The sequence below is a fragment of the Mastacembelus armatus genome, chromosome 8 (assembly GCF_900324485.2).
Source record: "Mastacembelus armatus chromosome 8, fMasArm1.2, whole genome shotgun sequence".
In the NCBI taxonomy this organism is placed as follows: Eukaryota; Metazoa; Chordata; class Actinopteri; order Synbranchiformes; family Mastacembelidae; genus Mastacembelus; species Mastacembelus armatus.
In genome coordinates this window covers 10,404,905-10,422,778 of record NC_046640.1, presented here as the reverse complement: position 1 = coordinate 10,422,778, position 17,874 = coordinate 10,404,905, and the positions used below count along the sequence as shown (strand labels likewise).

At 38.9% G+C, this 17,874-nt stretch overlaps 2 protein-coding genes and 2 non-coding genes across 4 annotated transcripts; 3 read left to right on the top strand and 1 right to left on the bottom strand.

Annotated features, from left to right (window-relative positions):
• The first annotated feature begins 988 nt into the window (after positions 1 to 988).
• On the top strand, positions 989 to 4,155 carry arl5c (ADP-ribosylation factor-like 5C). Its single transcript, XM_026324680.1, has 6 exons — positions 989 to 1,220; positions 1,556 to 1,616; positions 1,719 to 1,866; positions 2,041 to 2,124; positions 2,709 to 2,860; positions 3,026 to 4,155. The coding sequence occupies exons 1-6, from the start codon at positions 1,175 to 1,177 to the stop codon at positions 3,072 to 3,074; spliced, it is 540 nt and encodes a 179-aa protein (XP_026180465.1). The 5' UTR covers positions 989 to 1,174; the 3' UTR covers positions 3,075 to 4,155.
• Positions 4,156 to 4,499: 344 nt separating this feature from the next.
• On the bottom strand, positions 4,500 to 4,571 carry trnac-gca (transfer RNA cysteine (anticodon GCA)). Its single transcript has one exon. It is a non-coding gene; the product is annotated as a tRNA-Cys (tRNA).
• Positions 4,572 to 6,087: 1,516 nt separating this feature from the next.
• Positions 6,088 to 17,325, top strand: LOC113141108 (plexin domain-containing protein 1-like). Its single transcript, XM_026325331.1, has 14 exons — positions 6,088 to 6,477; positions 12,039 to 12,205; positions 12,456 to 12,599; positions 14,904 to 14,973; positions 15,112 to 15,234; positions 15,339 to 15,457; positions 15,578 to 15,677; positions 15,812 to 15,907; positions 16,026 to 16,107; positions 16,189 to 16,249; positions 16,320 to 16,440; positions 16,557 to 16,592; positions 16,672 to 16,829; positions 16,929 to 17,325. Exons 1-14 carry the CDS (start codon positions 6,399 to 6,401, stop codon positions 17,040 to 17,042), a joined length of 1,470 nt encoding a protein of 489 aa, XP_026181116.1. The 5' UTR covers positions 6,088 to 6,398; the 3' UTR covers positions 17,043 to 17,325.
• Positions 12,707 to 12,778, top strand: trnas-aga (transfer RNA serine (anticodon AGA)). The gene has a single exon. It is a non-coding gene; the product is annotated as a tRNA-Ser (tRNA).
• Positions 17,326 to 17,874: the final 549 nt, after the last annotated feature.

Below are 17,874 nucleotides of genomic sequence, written 5' to 3'. Positions count from 1 at the left end.
CTATGTAACATGTTAGCAGAAAAGTACTATTTAAGCTGCTAATGTAAAGTAAATTTATTCTACTGTGTGTACTGTTGGTAAGTTAAATCCATAATATATCTGACTGACTGAACTCATAATTATAATCTGTAAGGTAGCCAATAACTGCAGCTGGTAAATTTGTTCTACAGTAAAAAGTACAATATTTTATTTAATGGAGTAGACATAAAATGGAAATACTCAAGCCCCTCTGGGCCGCAGTAGTAGTAGTAGTAGTAGTAGCAGTTGTTATTGTTTTCATAATTCAGTGGGTAAATTCTTGAAAAAATCCCTGGGAACACCTGGATTGTTCAGTGGAAATTCTGGGGGATTCCTTTTAATGTACTTTTGCTTTCCCTTGGTTATAACAATGTTGTTGTGATACAAAGAAGAAGAAGGAAACTCTTTCACTTCCTTTTTCCACACATGGACTGCCCTTGTGTGCGTGTCCTCGTTACGTCATCACTCCCCTCAAGTCGCCAGCGTGACAGCGTGGGTTGGCTGCTGCCTTCAAATGCTCCCAGGTAAGTTTTGGCTTTTAGGATTCTTGAAAAATTAGATTAAGATTTCACAGCATTTGAGGTGTTTTTGATGTACAGCCATGACTCAGCTCAGCTTTCTAGGGAGGCGCTTTTGTTTATCAGTCTGTTTGTTCCTTTTCTTTTAATTTGTAAACAGGTTGAACAGATCTACACATAAAGAGAGAATTAAACATTTCAGAATAATGTTGAGAAAATAGACTATTAAAAACAAATGTTCAACAGTAAGAAATTAAAGGTTTTACAGTTTTAGTGTTTAGACAAAATCAGGCAAACATGATCATGAAAAATGTGTTTGCATGATTTTTGCATACCGGCTTTTAATAGCATATATCTTGTCTTGATCTTTATCTTGATAATAAATTAGCAGTATTTGAAACGCCCACAGCACCTGAATGCACCATCACTATGCCCATTGTGACTCATTGTGCTGAAAAAAACTGAGGACTGTGTGGAAGCACCGCCCAGTAAAACTATGCTGAAGCACAAACTGATATTAGACACGGTCAGAGTTCGTGTGTCAGTCAGCTGTCAACACACACTGCAGTCTCCACCAGGAGCGTTTTCTGGATTTGGATTTTATTTCTCACACACTCTCACACACACACGTGTTGAACATGGGTTTCCTGCTGACCAAGATGATGGCTGTGTTCGGTGACAGAGGTAACTTATTTTTCACGACTTTCTTATTTGTTGCCACCTTTTAAGGTCTGTCAGAGTATGAATATTCTAAAGGAGATCATTAAAAGTATAATTTCCAGATCAACAGCATTTCTAGTACGACGTTCCTTTACTTTTTGCTGAGGATTAAAGGTGCTATTCTGTCCACACCATCTCAAACCGGTCTTTATCTTATCTGTCTGTACACTTGGCTTGTAGTAAACTATTTAAAATTGAAATTATGCAACAAAAGGCTAGACTGTGAACTAGTCAAAATGGCAACCACTCCAGTTTGCACTGTTAAGGAGAACTGAAACTATTTTTTTACTTTCCTACAGAGCACAAAGTCATCATTGTGGGTTTGGACAACGCAGGAAAGACCACCGTCCTCTATCAGTTGTAAGTGATGAGCCGATTTGTGGTGTCATATCTGCTTGTTTGTTCCTGTTTGTATCTAATTAATGTATATATATATCTCATCTATAACACAAACACATCCAGTCTAACAAAGGAAGCTGTCCTCACATCACCAACCATCGGCAGCAACGTGGAGGAGATCACCGTGCGTAAAACTAACTTCTTGGTCTGGGATATTGGAGGACAGGAGAGCCTTCGGGCCAGCTGGTACTCCTACTATTGCAACACAGAGGTATGAATCAATTTGTGTATTCAGCTCTATCTACCTCCACAGATACACATCTGATGGGTTAGAAATCAACCATAAAAGATCCAAAGTGTCATAATCATTTCTAATGTATTATTTTATGATAGTGTTAAGTATATTTTTATTGTGCGCTAACCATTTGTGTTGTGGATCTTTCAGATTGTCATTCTGGTCGTGGACAGCACTGACCGGGAAAGACTCACTCTGACCAAAGATGAGCTGCATCAGATGCTCGCACATGAGGTACAGATCTCAAATCTTCTAGATCGAGACTATTTTGCATATATTGGTAGCAAATAGACAATAAATGACTGATAACAGAAGCAGGAACAGACAGAAAAAGCTGATGATGATATGATGATATAATACGGTTGTAATTATGTAACTGTATGTTTAATAATAAGAAGTTCTAATACTTTACAGTGATGCATGATTTTCCTTTTTTCTTGTGAGTTAAACCGGGGTTCAGCCAATTGAGTTTAATTTCTGCTTTGACGTAAAAGTCTTTTGTTTTTCAGTTCAAGCTTTTTGTGTGTGCTCTTTATGTTTGCCTGAGGCAGCCAACACTCCCACTTTCAGAGTGACTATGTGCTAAAAAGGTTACGGACCCATGACATAACATGTTGAGGAAGTTTCAGTTTAGAGTGTGTTAGTCAGCGTGTTGACAGGTGTTTAAATATTCCGCTGAGGCTGCTGTTCTCTGTTCAGCAACATACAAACATTATTGAGGTTTCCAGTGGAAAAGACTCTGTAAATGTACACTGATGCCAAAATTAGCCCTGGTGACCCATGTTTCCTCTTTTTTTTTTTTTTTTTTTTCCACATAGGACCTGCAGAAGGCAGCCGTTCTCGTTCTAGCTAACAAACAAGACGTGAAGGGCTCGATGACTGTAGCAGAAATCTCTGAGTACCTCACGCTCGACTCCATCACAACACACTCCTGGCATGTCCAAGCCTGCTGTGCCCTGACAGGAGAAGGGTAAGTCTGACGCACCTCACACTCTCTCTTCCTGTCTGCCTTTCTCCTTTCAGTCACTCCTTAAAGTGACTAACACAGCCAACAGCTAAAATATCTTCACAAACACCAGCTTCTATCACATTAATCTACATTTTCTCAGCTTCTCTTTCTTCTCTTTCCCTGCAGTCTACCTGCCAGCCTGGACTGGATGCAGTCAAAAGTTCTTGCAAACTGAAACTACACCGTCCACTGGAGAAAATTACCTCAAACTGAGCCAACCTGTCAGGCAGTGCACAGGCCACAATGTCCGATATCTGTACAGTGTTTTGGGTGAAGTCGTGTGAACATAGTGTCTTTGACACAAGAAGGTGTGCAGCATCTAGCTGAGCCTCTGGATGAGCAACAGAGAAACCTTGATAATCTTCACGTAGAAGATGTACGACAACATATCAAGAAAACAGACTTGTGGGTGATGACTTTGTACTCCTCAAGACCCACTCAGTAGTTTGATTATATTTTTTAATTCTTCTCAGTTGTGAATGAAGTGCACATCTAGGAAGTGTTTTATGTGCATTTCCTGTAATTTTTCCATGCAGATCATTTTTCTACGATATATCCTCCCTGACCAGTAAAATCACATACCACTTACTTATCTTTCAGTTCACTAGGTTACTCAAGTAACAGCAAAATCCTACTTTATTGCATTAAGCGGTTATGTAACAGTCATATGTTCATTCATTACTTGAACTGAACAGATTGTACTAAAGATGATACAACCTAGTCTTGAATAATAAGACACATGCAGGCAGATCATTCAATAATCACTGAAGCTTATATTTTAAATGTAAAGTGTTTTTTTTTGTGTGGGCTTATCTGGTGCAAACCATTGATTGGGACAATCAGGATCTCATTTTGACCCTTCATTGGTGATTCTTGGCATTATTCTTTTATCATAGACCTGAACAACTTCCGTATTAAATACCTCAGAAGTTACAAACCAGCTTTTCAATTATAAAGTTAACAGCTGCCCAGCATTAAACCTCTATGAACATTAAAATCATATACTGTAGCTCCTGTGCCTTCCCCTTCTCTGTTGTTGTTGGGATACAAATCTGCACCTGATCTATGAAATTATATTTCATGCCAGAGAACAACAGTACTGTTTTTGTTTTACCTAAATATGTGTAATTATTTATTTTTTTTAAACACAGCTCTTGAACAATTTGTGTATTACAGCAATTTTCTGAACAAGAAAATAGGCTAGCTGCTAACAACTGTTATTTAAAGTGTTTATATTGTATTGTGTATTTTTTAAAATAAACATTACTGAAAAATATTTGTGTGTTGTCATGCATCTGAAAAGACTATATTTTAAAAATGGGTACATGCTATAGTATTATAAGGTGGTATACAGCTACCTGCAGTAGTAGTAATGGCAAAAAGGGAGTGTTGTGCCAGCATGCTTGGACACACAGTTTACTTTACTACAGTATGCTTCAAACATCACTGCATCTGACGTCTGATTGATGAAGCCTATATGTCTTTTCAGAGTATATATCGCATTATGGCAGCTATTCAGCTCTAACATGTCTGTTCCCTTTCATAGGACAGTAGACTCTATGAAAGCAAAAAGGATGAAGTGAAAAAAAATGAAGCCTTCAGGGGGCATCCGGATTTGAACCGGAGACCTCTTGATCTGCAGTCAAATGCTCTACCACTGAGCTATACCCCCTCATGCTGAAAATGTAAAAGTTATACTATTAAAGTAATAATAGTTATCTCGTGGTATTTGTGTCTTATTGAGGTTTATATATGGTACTATATGCTGCATAGCTCGTATTTTATTTACCGGAACATAATTTGCTTTTGCTGACAGTCAAGATAGTAAACGGCTTATTCAACATGTAGTTCGTTGGTTTGACCACGAGGGGGAGCCTCTATAATTAAAATGCAGTTCAATAACACTGAAACCACAATAAAAGCGCTTGCTAAATCTAATGTCAAATAACAACATCAGGTCAGATTTTAGTGGGTAAATACCGACTCTCATATTAGTTAAAAAAGTGCCAAAAACGCTTATTTAGAAACCATGAATGTTATAATGTAGCTTCTTCCTCTGTCTACATTCCTTAGGTTGTTTTTTGTTTTTTATTCTGAAAAGGTTTTGTATTAGATTTAGAGCTGCTGATGTTTGTGCACAGGCATGTCTTAGCATGTCATAGCAGAAGAAAACAGGTGAAATTAATTATGTAATTATAACCTGAATGTAGTTTAGGTGAAATAGTTCCAGACTCTTAGGTTTGTGCATGCTGGCTTATTGTCATGCTTTACTAGATCACTTGACAGAACTGAGACACTGTTAATGAAATTAGTTTCACCTCTGCAAGTCAAAATATCTGCTGCACAAGTCTGTTCCCCTGGACATGCTGGACAAGTCCAGCCACATCTTGACTGAATTGTGACTGGATCATAATAATGTTCTACAATTTCAGATTACTGTAACAAAAAAATGTGCTTTATCTGATTGCGCCGCATCACTTCATTAAAAGAAGTGGTACTAACAACATCTGCACAACAGGTGTTATATCTCTAATTGCCATAAAATAAGAGATGTGAAAATCATGTGGTATTGCTTCTAATGTTTACATAACTTGTGTTTGCTTAAAGTCAGCATGACCTCTCTGTGTGACATCTTACACCTGCGGTTGTATCACTGTATACCGTGTTTATGATCCCATCCGTGTTTATGGGACAGGGTACTGATCAGCATTGCAGCTGTTCCACCATCCAGTTGTTCCAGCATCCAGTAAGCTCTGCTGCCATTTTCTCTGGCCGGGATTCTGTGTTTGGTCTCAAAGCAGATAGAAATGATGAAAGTGGTGACTAAGAGAGAGTCAGCCACGGTGCTTGTAAAGCCAACTCCCTTTTTGTCAGTTTTACATGCCATAATAAAGACAGCTTTTTTTTTTTTTAACATAACTGCTGGAAATTAAACTTCAACAAAAGAAGATGCAAAACATGATGCACAATGTTTTGATGAACTATAAACAGTCTTGACTTGGTATGTGTAATATCATAACTAGCATGGATTTTAGGCCTAGCATTGTCTAATTTCAGATGTCAGATTTCTCACTGTGTCCACAGCTGGTTTAGAGAGAGGGAGGAGCCAATAATGCTGTTGTCCAGCAGCATTAGGGGATTTATAGTTTTATCAGAATGATGCTGTGTTGCCACTGGTATCCCAAACACAGGAACGCACTGTGTTGTTTTAGAAAACAGAAAGAGGACAACTTGATGTCCAGGCTTTTTCAAAGTGTGCGGATGATGATGACTTTTTTTCTGCAAAACCTCATCTGCCGATCCCTGTGTCTTTGTAATCACCATGGCAACGGGCGAACAGCACTGAGGAGGAGAGAAAGGGTGTAGTTAGAAACAGGGAGGTGTGTGAGGAGAGAGCGAGATTCACAGGGAGGAAATGGGATTCAAAGAAAACAGCTTTTGCCAAGAGTAGAAGAGAAAGACGAAGAGAGAAGCTGAGACACATCTGTTGCTGCCCAACATGTGTTTCAGTGTCTTGATACTACTCCTCTGCCTGCACCACACAGAGCTGGCTAAAATTTGGGTTCAACAACAAACAGGTGAGCTTTGTTTATTTTCCTGCCCAGGATCTTTGATTAAATCTCTCCAGTATTGTTTGTCCTTACCATCTCCTGGTAACACAGATGCTTCCCCCTACAGGTGCAGTTAGCGTGTCTTGCAGCTTCTTTTCTTTTTATCTATTGGTATTTCATATTTTGAAGCCTGTGCAATTAAACTTTGCATGTGAATAAGTTTCTGTCTAACTTGTCACAACCATTCGTCTAATTCTTCTCCAGTTAAAGGAACAGTTAACACTCATCTTCATTTTTAGATGAATAGTGTGTGTGTGTGTGCTACTGCTTTTTTAAACTCACTGTAAACTACAGAACTGGAATAGGAGTCTATGAGGCAGCAGATGGGCATGCCCATTTCATTTTACACACAAAAGTGAATGACCTACTTTACGATAAAGTGTACAATAAAAATACCCTAATCCACAAGCATGCGACAGAGTCTAAACAACAACCCACAAACAGCCTGTCTCAAGTTTAAAATTAGACTTGGACTTTGTTTTTCCTCTTGCCTCCCTGCTAAATTCTGGCAAAGACATTTACGAGGCTGTTTCGGAGAAGACTGAATTCATCAATTGCTACATACTTCTTAATAAAAACACAACTATGTGGGGGGTGCAGAATAAATTGCAGGAGATGTGCTTTAAATTCTGAGGAATTTGACTCAAAAACTCTTCTGCTGCCTCCCCGTTCTTCCCATCAGTGATTTATCACATAAATTAGCCATCTGTGATCAATCAGATACAATATAAAGCTGAAAATTAGAAATGATTTTTTCTCTGTATATCATATTAGTTGGCTCTTCAGCTAATATGGAAAGTCTGTTAATTAAAACCTCATCAAAAGTTAAGTCATTCAGTACTGCTGAGTTTAGGGAGGTTTTCTCCATATAGGGTGTTTGTTGTATGATTTCTCTGCCTTGACACTTAACATTACATATTGTTCGTTTTTTAAAAATGAATTCAGTCCCGAGAGAGCCATTTACAGGGTCTAAACCAGACTGTGAAAACACAGAGCCCCATGCTGAAAACGAATTGTGTAACCAGCAATGACCTGAGAGTTTGGCTTCTTGTCTCTTGTCTCCCTGAGAAGTTTGCTTAGCAAATAAGTTGAAGAGGATCCAAACATGTTGGAGCTGAGCATAAACTGGAATAATGAGAAACTAAATGAAAAGGACTGTTTTGAAAGATGTAATCATAGATAGGATCTTATTGTGTGGATCCCACATTGATCATTTGATCTGTGATAGTAAAACATGCCTATGTTTTAGGAAAAACAAAAACAGGTGCCTGCCAACAGCTGATCAACTTATTCTTTCAATTATGGTGTGAATTGGAACATTATTTGCATGGGAAATAGTTTTGGCCTGAATGCTGACTCCTTGAGTCATGTCTCTTATCGGACAATGAAAAGCAGAAATAATTCCTCTTCAATGCAGAGATTTAGTTTCACCATAATAGAAGAAGAGTGAGGTAGTGTAATCATGTTTTCTTAAAAAGACCTGGCCAAAATTGGAATTGCAGTGAAATAACTTTGCTGCACCCTCTAAAGGATCAGTTGTATTTGTCATTTTGAAGACTCCTCTGGGTTATTTTGTCCTCTCAAAGCATTAACCATGGTAACGGTTAACAAAAGTATAGGAGACTTTATTTAAACATGCTCAGGACATAGATGAATTATCTACATGAAACTTTAGTGGAATGAAACAGGAATTGCACATCTGCAATTTATCGTGGGTGACGCTGAGGACTCCATGCCAGCTCCTCCAGCCTCTGCTCAGGAAGGGTGTGTGCTCTCAGACCGCTCTGAGCTGACCACTAACAGAAAAAGGCAGCTAAATGTCGTGGTTTGGTGGCTCATAAAAGAGTGGGTAGAGGTCACATTTCTCTCCAAAACATCTGCCGTTTCCTGTCTAACCTTACTGGAACTTGTCATGCTCCACTTTGGTGCTGCTCTCATTTCCTTTTTTTAAACACTGCCATCCTAAAGCAAACTTAGGGGTGCTACTTAATCATATAAGCAATAATTTATTATAAAATAAGTGGGCCAAATTGTGCAACCGCTGCAAGTTTATATATGTATTGTATATGAAAATCACAGACTTTTAGATTTAGAATGACCGTTAATCCATCTAAAGTTCCTTTGAGTATTGGAAAAATGTCTGTGGAAATCAATTGAAAATCATGTTTTTATTATACCTAATGTATTCTTTTATATTATTTGGACTGATATACAATACCCAGCAAAAGGGCATGGGCGACCTGGTGAATAATTCATATGGGGATGGATGAGTGGATAGTAAATTTTTGGCAGTTTTACTTGGAAAACTAGACAATATGACTCCCATCTCACGGTTTTGGTTATCGGCCAGAGATTTCAAGAGTGGCTGTGCGAGCGATGACCTGACTTGATAAGCCGCAACTGCATATTCATCATATGCACTCATCCTAGCTTCTACAAAACAGAACATGTTTATCTGCTGCACTGCAGACCTTAACATCTCTGCACGCATTGTTTCTACTCTTACCTCATAGATGCTATTACAGGGTGGACCCTGTGCTCAAATCACGTCTAGGCTTAATATATGTTATGCTAACTGTCATGAACGCACTGTGACGCAACACTTAATTGATCAAAGGGTGGAGACAAAATTATGAACAAATGCAACCAGCTCCCTATGAGGCCAAGACATTTGGGCTGTCACTTAAGAAACTTGTTAAACGGTGCTTTGGAGTCTTAGTGGCTGGGGAAGTCATCAGTTTTTTGTGAATGCAGAGTGATGTTTAAAGCAGACCTCACCAGGCAACGTCCCATAGTCTGAACTCAAGGGGTTTGGCACATAACAAAGCCAAGGGACCCACAGGCCTACATTTCTGACTGTGGGAGGGAAATGAAAACGTCAGCTAACTTTCGCCTGTATAAGACGACCTGCACTGGGTGCTGGCACCCATAGGACCTGTTTAGAGGTGAATGGAAATGTGCCCAAACTCAATATGTCATATATAATTCAGAAATTTGTTTTCTTGTTGGTTATCCAGTTTTTTTTTTTTTTTGTTTTAATTTAAAACAAATGCTCTGCACTGAGCTGAGGCTCCCTTGGTTTAACTACTCAGTGTTTAACATCTGCAAAACTACACTGAGGCAGGATTAAGTTGTATGTCCATTTTGTCATTATGTGCTAGTAAGACAGGGAGTGGGAGTTATGTCTGGGGACTGTATAGACGCCTTAATTCAGACACCACTACACAATGGAAAACGCACTGTGAGAGGCGTGAGTTCAGCCTTTCTCCCAGGGGCCCTTAGAAGTTAATCAGGTCATGTTGGGGCATTATTGCAGGTTATCTGAATCAGGTGTGCAAAGGCAGCACCACCTGACCTACAGGCTATAACAGCTGGCTCCAGTCAGGTAATGTATGTTGTTTTTCTCACGTCAAAGCCTTCAGAAGTTCCAGATTTCAAACTAAATACAGGTTAAAAGACAAAGTAAAGGTAGCCAGGCTGGAATAAGCAAAACAACGAACGTGTGTGTGGGCCGGTGCTGCTAACTATGCCAGCTAGCATTAGCATGAACTAGACCACATTGTGGAAAAACGACAACTTTAAACTCAGTGGGCAAAGGATGTTTGAGCATGGGCTTCCTAACCAGACCACTGCTGGGTCGAGTAGAGCCGCCCTGCTCAGTTTTCATCTGCTCAGTTACCGAGACTCCCGGCAAGAAAACACCGGAGCAGCAGAGGCCAACTCTTCGCGGCAGCCAGGCTGACCACGGCGGGTCATTCACGGTGTTTCTGACGGGACACTGAACGTGGCGGAGTGATGGTCTCGGCTTTTTCTGCTTCGTACACGGTTTCAACGCTATTTCAAAAACCCCATGTAGCATGCTGAAAGCCGGAGTCAAAAACAGCAAACATTAGGTACATGAGGTCGCCCTTACTTAGGGTTAGATAAAACACCCCGCGAAGCAGCGGTGTTCTCCCGAGGTTTATATAGCCTGCGCGTGACGTCACCGCCGTGTCCCGTAACGTATGTAAAAAAAGGCGCAATCACCAGTTAAATTATCGCATTGTACTGAAAAGACAAGCTAGAAATCACAATACTAAAGCCAAAGAACCTTAATCGATAGATGGATAGATTAGATAGTGTTGGTGGTAAAATGATACTAACTTAATCTGCTGATTGTGTCTCAGTGGACAGTTTCTTTGGTGACACCCTCAAAATGCTGTTCAATTACTTGTTCAATTATATAGGAAAGAATTATATAAGAAAGAAAGAAAGAAAGAAAGAAAAGAAAGATAGCTCTGGTAGGCTCTTATCTGTAAGCCACTTCCTCCTGGTTTCTACATTTATCAACATTTCTTAGTTGGGCAAACATGACCTTGATGTTGTTATATTTGGAAACCTTTACTTTCTGCAATGTATGATACGAGACTACCTTGGTAACTTGGAAACAGATGAGATAAATCAGTCTGCCAGAAATTTGGGAGTCATATTTAACGAGGTCTGAATGTTCAGTATTGATTGTATCATTTGAAATATATCCAAGATTGCCTGAGTTTTATCATGCCCTTTTCATTAACCTTTAAAAATAAATAATTCTTGCTATGTATCTTTTGAGTGTTTTAATGGGCGCAGGAATAAATATTTTATTAGCTAGCTGGAGTAACCTTGACTAGAAAGTTCTTAACACATCTGCAAATTATGAAAACAGTTTTATATCCCTGCTAAAAAAAAAAATTGCATTCATTATACCAGATTTGGGAGGAGGTGTATTGTTGGGAGCAGAATATTTTTCTGAATTTCTTGAATAATGTTTTATTATATTTATTATATATTTTTATAATTTTTTACACAAAACTGCAAATTTGTTTGAAAATGTGATTAAAAACATATCCCATGTTAGCACATTTACTCTCTCCTAAAACAAGGAAAATATTTAATAATGAGGCCCTGCGACAGACTGGTGACCTGTCTAGGGTGTACCCCTGCCTTCCACCCGAGAGAGAGCTGGGATAGGCTCCAGCGGATCCCCGTGACCCTGAACAGGAAAAGCGGGTATAGAAGATGGATGGATATTTAATAATGAATCACTTAATAAATTTTATCCATCAGCCAAAAACAACCAGCCAAACCTCAGTCTAACTTTAAATGATATACTTTATCTTTTCTTCGAGTATGTGGCTAGAAAGTCATCAATTACAACAACAATCTTTAAAACAAAGCCTGCCTCCCCCAGTTTGCCTATCAAACATGGTTTACATTGTTTATAGGACTTGACAGTTCCTTATGAACATCAGCAACTGTTAATTTTATTGTTTTTGTCTTCATTCAACAATGGCTTTAACTGATGAGCATAAATCCGACAGATTCAAAAACAAATTGTAATTTCTCATTAAGATGACTAACTAAGCAATGAGCCACAGCTGTTAACATCATTCTTGAGAGCATGAGTAAAACAAGCATCTGAAATGTTTTCCAATAGTGTATGGTGGTGCTGCCAGGGGTAAAAAAAAACACTCGTGCTAATCTGACACGTTTTATATGTTTGATAGATGATTGGTACGATGTGATGTCACAGCAGCATGAAGAGTCAATTGGAGGTGATGGTCTTCCACACAGAGCCCCGAGGTCATCTCCAGGCCGTGCTAGGCTAAGCAGGGCAGTCTTGGGTGGAGGTGTATCCATTGACATCCTGCCAGACAATATGACACGCATAGTGGTAATTGCACCACCACAGTCTTTCTTATCACTTTAATGGTTTGTGGCAGTTTTTGTTTTTTGCTTTTAACATTTCTGTTTGTTTTAGTTGGAGTCAAACACTGCTGTCTTTTGGAAAGCAAGCTTTACCCTTTTCCACTCACTTGAAGAAACATATAATTTAACTTTGTTCACAGTTCACTGTTGGTGCCCTCTCTAAACACAGCCACACCATTAACACCTCTGATCCTCTGTGCTTTTCTGTCTGGAAGGAGGATTCTGGCAAGTATTACACTTGGCGTAGTTTTGGCCCGGAAGACCAGCGCACACATGAGCTTTGGGTAGACATGAGTGACGTCCGACATGGTCAAGTTAGAGTCCATGGTGTTTTGTCAAATTCATACAAACAGGCAGTGGTGAGTTCTACACACAAAACTTACATTTTTGTAAAATTTTTCTGAAACTTTTTATTTGTGATAGTAATACCCCAGGCCACTGGAAAAAAATGTGACATTCATTGCAAGGGGGTGTAGCTCAGTGGTAGAGTATTTGACTAGAAATCAAGAGGTCCTTGGTTCCAATCTGGGCGGCCCCTCATTACAAAGTCATGCCATGTGTGCTCTCTTAGTGGGTTTTCATGTGAAGATCTTACAGTAATCTTCTTGTTTAAGTTTCAAATGTCTGGTAAATCTATTCAAAATACAGGTAAGCCACCAATTCTTAATCTTCATACACATACTCAAACATAGTCTCTTGCATATTCACATATCCTTGCTGAGTTGGACTTCTTAAGTGCAACCCTCCAGCAATTTTAGGTTTTTGGGTGATTCTTTATTTTTTCAAAGAGATAATTCAATCTGAAACCAGATCAAGAGGTCCCCTGGTCCCTCCCCGTAAAGCCATGTGGAATGTATTTCATCATGACTGGATATGAACCCTTTAAAGGGGTTGATTTTTGTCTAAACAGCCATGTTTACTATGGAAAGTCATCCATAGAACATGGTGTTTTCAGATTTAATTATTAGAGTTTAATAAAGCTTTTTGGATACAACAACTTAACATTTTGCTGGGTGAGCAAAAATCATCATTTCTATATCCTTGGTGTATCAGAGGACTAAAGTACTGCAGCAGCAACAAGTACACAGACAGAAACTGACAATAAAGAATTTTGCCTGAACATTTTTTGAGAGAGGAAGCCTGGATGGAGTTCAGTTTGAAACATATGGTAACACTGCTGGGGGAGCCAAGGGAGTGGGAAATGTTGGTACATGCCAAGAGCAACAGAGGCTGTCAGCACCTGCCCAGGCTTCATCTCTATTGTCCAACACCTGGCACCTGTGCAATACATACAGCTCACTTTAACACGGAATGATGTGGAGGATTAGGCAAAGGAAAAGAAACTCCTGCATACAGCAAAAGCTACCACGAGATAAACACTGATGGTCGAAACCAGGATTCTCTTAGTGGAAATGGAGTACTTTGGCATTATGACAGCATCAAATCCAGGTTACACAGTTGAAGACGTGTCATTTGAAGAACAGTTTTGATATTAGATTATTAATGGATGAAGCTAAGATGAAAAATGTGCTTGTAGCTTGGGAAATCAAAAGACAGGTGTCTTTAGTATATTTTGATAGAACTAAAGCTGCACTCAAGGGCAATCATCTTTATCATTCCAGAGTCAGCTGTTTCATTTGTGCTATGGATCCTTAAACTTATGTGGAGTTTGAGAATGAATCATGCTGTTATGGATCTTAGTTATTAATCACAGTATCTGATTTTGAAGGTTCACACCCAGGAACCTCAATGACTCACTTCTACCCAGCCAAGTTATGTCTTTGCTTCAATGCATTGCAAAATAGTTATATCAGCCTAAGAAAGATGTTTATCACAGACAGGCTGCTTGAAGGTGATGACAACATACTAATTTTTGCATGTGTAGTGCTCTGTGTGAACCATATTGTCCACAGGTGCAAGCTCAGTGGTAGCGCATTTGCAGCTCAAGAGGTCCCTGGTTCAAACTCACTGCTCCCTTATACAAAGACAAGATCACCATGCTATCCAGTCATTTCCAATGAATAAGTAAGATTAAATCTAAGGGAACATAATGAGAAGCATATTATGTTGAATACCATAAATAAAGTTAACTTGGAGTTAAGTGTTCACAGTTTGTGCTACTATGACTGTAGGATAATAAATGTTGATGTGGATATAACTCACAGGGTAAAAGCAGTGATTACTGATTAAATACTGTGCTGTCCTCTGTAAATTCCTCGTGTATTAGGCGATTCCAAAACTACCCACATGAAGTACTATACAGAGGTTGACAACAAAATGTAAATATAGTGAATGGCTGAAAATATAATGCAGGTCATGAAGGGTATCAAAAACAGCATCTGGCTTAATGTAACTTTTGAAAATGTTAGCTTTTAAGTCTGAGCATACAGGTGGTGGCATTATAAAGTAAGCAAACTGGTGTTTTATATGTGATGTGTGAAAATGATCTCTAATTGACAAAATATAAATGCTTACTAAGCATTTAGCAGTTTATATCTTTTTGATGCAACCTCCTTCACCTCCTCTTGCTAAGGATTCAGGATAAAAACTGAAAACATAACCACAAAGGCAGGTTGTGTGTATTGTAGTTAGTTTGAAAATTATTTATAAATATATATAACTATATATACTTCTGTTTCTGTTTGTACCTGCTTTTTTCACAGAAAGTTCCCTTGTCGTTTGACTTTCCTTTTTATGGACATTACCTGAAACAGCTTACCATAGCAACAGGAGGTATTGTTGCTCATTGTTGATTTCCTAACAGATGTCCAAGTGACCTGTTCTGCATATGTTCAGAGCTAAGCAGTGATTTTTGTACTATAACAAGTCATACTTCAGCTTTATGTATTTTTTCCATCTGGCCATTTTCAGGGTTTATCTTCACTGGGGACATTACTCACCGTATGCTGACTGCAACACAGTACATCGCCCCTCTAATGGCGAATTTTGACCCCAGCTACTCCAAAGATTCCACTGTCCAATACCTGGATAATGGTAACAATGCCACCTAGACTTGAACATGTCCTTGTTTTTCAGGTTGTCCATTTCCTTTTGAAAAATTGAGAAACACACCATTGTTTGACCTTTGTCGTTTTCAGGTGAGGTGTTCGTGATCCAGTGGGAGCGAATCAGACTTTCCGGCAAAGAGTCAGAAGGCGCCTTCACTTTTCAGGCTGCCCTTTATAAAACAGGAACTATCACTTTTAGCTACAGAGATGTGAGATGCTCCCCTTTACTTTGTTTTCTCTGTAGCATTTCCACATCTGTCCATATAGTTCTTTTTCTTTCTTTCTATTGTAGCACATATTAATGGGTCTTCTTAACGTTTGTTTACCAGATACCACTGCCAGTAGATGTGATCAGTTCAGCTGAACATCCAGTGAAGGCTGGTTTGTCTGATGCCTTCATGATCAAGTCACCCTCTTCTCAGTCACAAGGTTAGCAGCAAAGTACTGTACACATCAGCTCTCTTAGATACGCTGCCACCAGAAAAAACATAGCACTCTTGAGGGGCTTTAGTAATGTGCTATTGTAACAGCATTCTATAAACCTGAGATAATATCTGCTACAGATGCCCAACAGCAGACGATTTACGAGTACCATCGTGTTGAGATAGACACTACAAAAATCGCCAACCATTCTGCTGTTGAGTTCACTGCCCTGCCTAGTGAGTCATCCACGTCAGCATGAAGCTGTCGAAAAAAATTGTTTTAATGATCCATCATATTTACATGCATCAACGTTGAATCAGGTTTCAGTTTTCTTGCCTCGTTCTCTCTGTTCAGCCTGCCTGCAGCATGACAGCTGTGAGCTCTGCCACGCGTTCAACCAAACCTCAGGCTGTAGCTGGTGTAATGTACTCCAGAGGTAAGTGAGGGAATCTGCTGGCTCTCTTTGTGATAGAGTGCAGTTTTAACCACTACTGATATAACATTTTGTGTGTTTTAGGTGTTCAGATGGAATGGACAGACACAGACAGGAATGGCTGGAGTACTCCTGTTCAGAAGAGGTATGGCTGAATGGTTTGCTGCTTATTTGCCATTTGAGACTGATGTGTATATTATATTGTGTATGGGCAGAGCAAACACACAACCTGTGAGGATTACTCCAGAGATTACAGCTCTACCGATTCTTCTATCAGACCAGAAATTGAGGATGTGACCTCTCTGACTCATCTACAAAAAGGCTGTGAAAGTGACGGTGAGGCTTAGTCATTTTATGTGTCTGGACAATGTACAGTAGAGTACAATGTATCTAATATTTCACATTAATAGCACACATTGATGCTATAATAACTCCTTTCTGTTCTCATTCAGATGACACCAAAAGTCATATATTTAATAATGGAAATGGTGAGTTAATACTTGTATGAGTCTTTATGTCTATGCTACATGAAGGGATTTTTAATAATCTGTCTTCATCTTCAAACAGATGTGAAGACAGATTCCTCAACCAAGAGCGAAGGGTTGGCCAACACAGGAGTGATAGCTGGTATAGCAGCTGCTCTTGTGTTAATCTTGGCTCTGATACTTATAGCCCTTTATATCAACTACCATTCTAATGCTGCATCACCACTTTACCTCATCCAGGTGAGAACTCAACAGTCCCTTCATCATGAGACAACCTGTTGCTGACATAGTGTATGTTCACATCAAGCATGTTGTTTTCTGTGCTTGATTTTTTTTCAGCGGCGCAAGAGCTACTGGCACTCCTTTAAGTTTCAGAAGCAACAGCCAGGTTACACAGAAGTGGAAGGAGAAGGACATGAGAAAGACAGCATTGTTGAAACTGGGCCATGTTGAAAATTAGGAACTTGGATTAAAGAAAACAACATTCACGTCTAACTGATTTGTTCAAAAATGCAAATATATACTTTTTTTTTAGCCAGTTCAACATTTACATTTAGCTCTTCATTTTTTCAAGGTGTTTCTATTGTGGCAGCATTTTTATTGGATTATAGCTTAAGGTTACACGCGATATTGAATGATTTGATTTGAAATTTATTTGTCGGAAAAAATGATGGTTGCATTATACCATTTAAAAATCCTTCATCTAATTTGAATGGAATGACTTTAATATATATATATATATATATATATATATATATTAAAGTCTATATATATATATAAGATAATCTGTTTTACATCAAACACATAAGACATTGGGTTGTTTCAATTTCAGTTACTGCTGTTGATGATGAAGTTGATCTTTTTAAGTTCCACCTTTTGTTTTACAAGTACACTACACAGTTCCCAATCCTCTTGTTTGCTTGTAAGACTTATGCGTTTGGTCATTTTACGTCTCATTTAGCTTTATTCTGTACATTAAAGTCTCCAAATTCAGAAAATGGTGTCGTCACAGTAGAGAAATTCTCAACAATAAAATGTCATGTATGTAGGGACACTACAACCCTTTTGTCAGCAGGTGTCATCCTAACCAAATCCACCAAATGCCAAGCAGGATATGCAGTGAACGTGGCAGATGTGTAAAAATGGGACTTGAGATCTTTGGATTGGTAAAGCCCCTGCAAGAATAAAGATGATCGCATGAGTTTGCTATGCAAGCACATTTGGGACGAGGACAGAAATGTTGCACAAGCACAAAGGTCGACCTGGATTTTAACCAAGTCACACA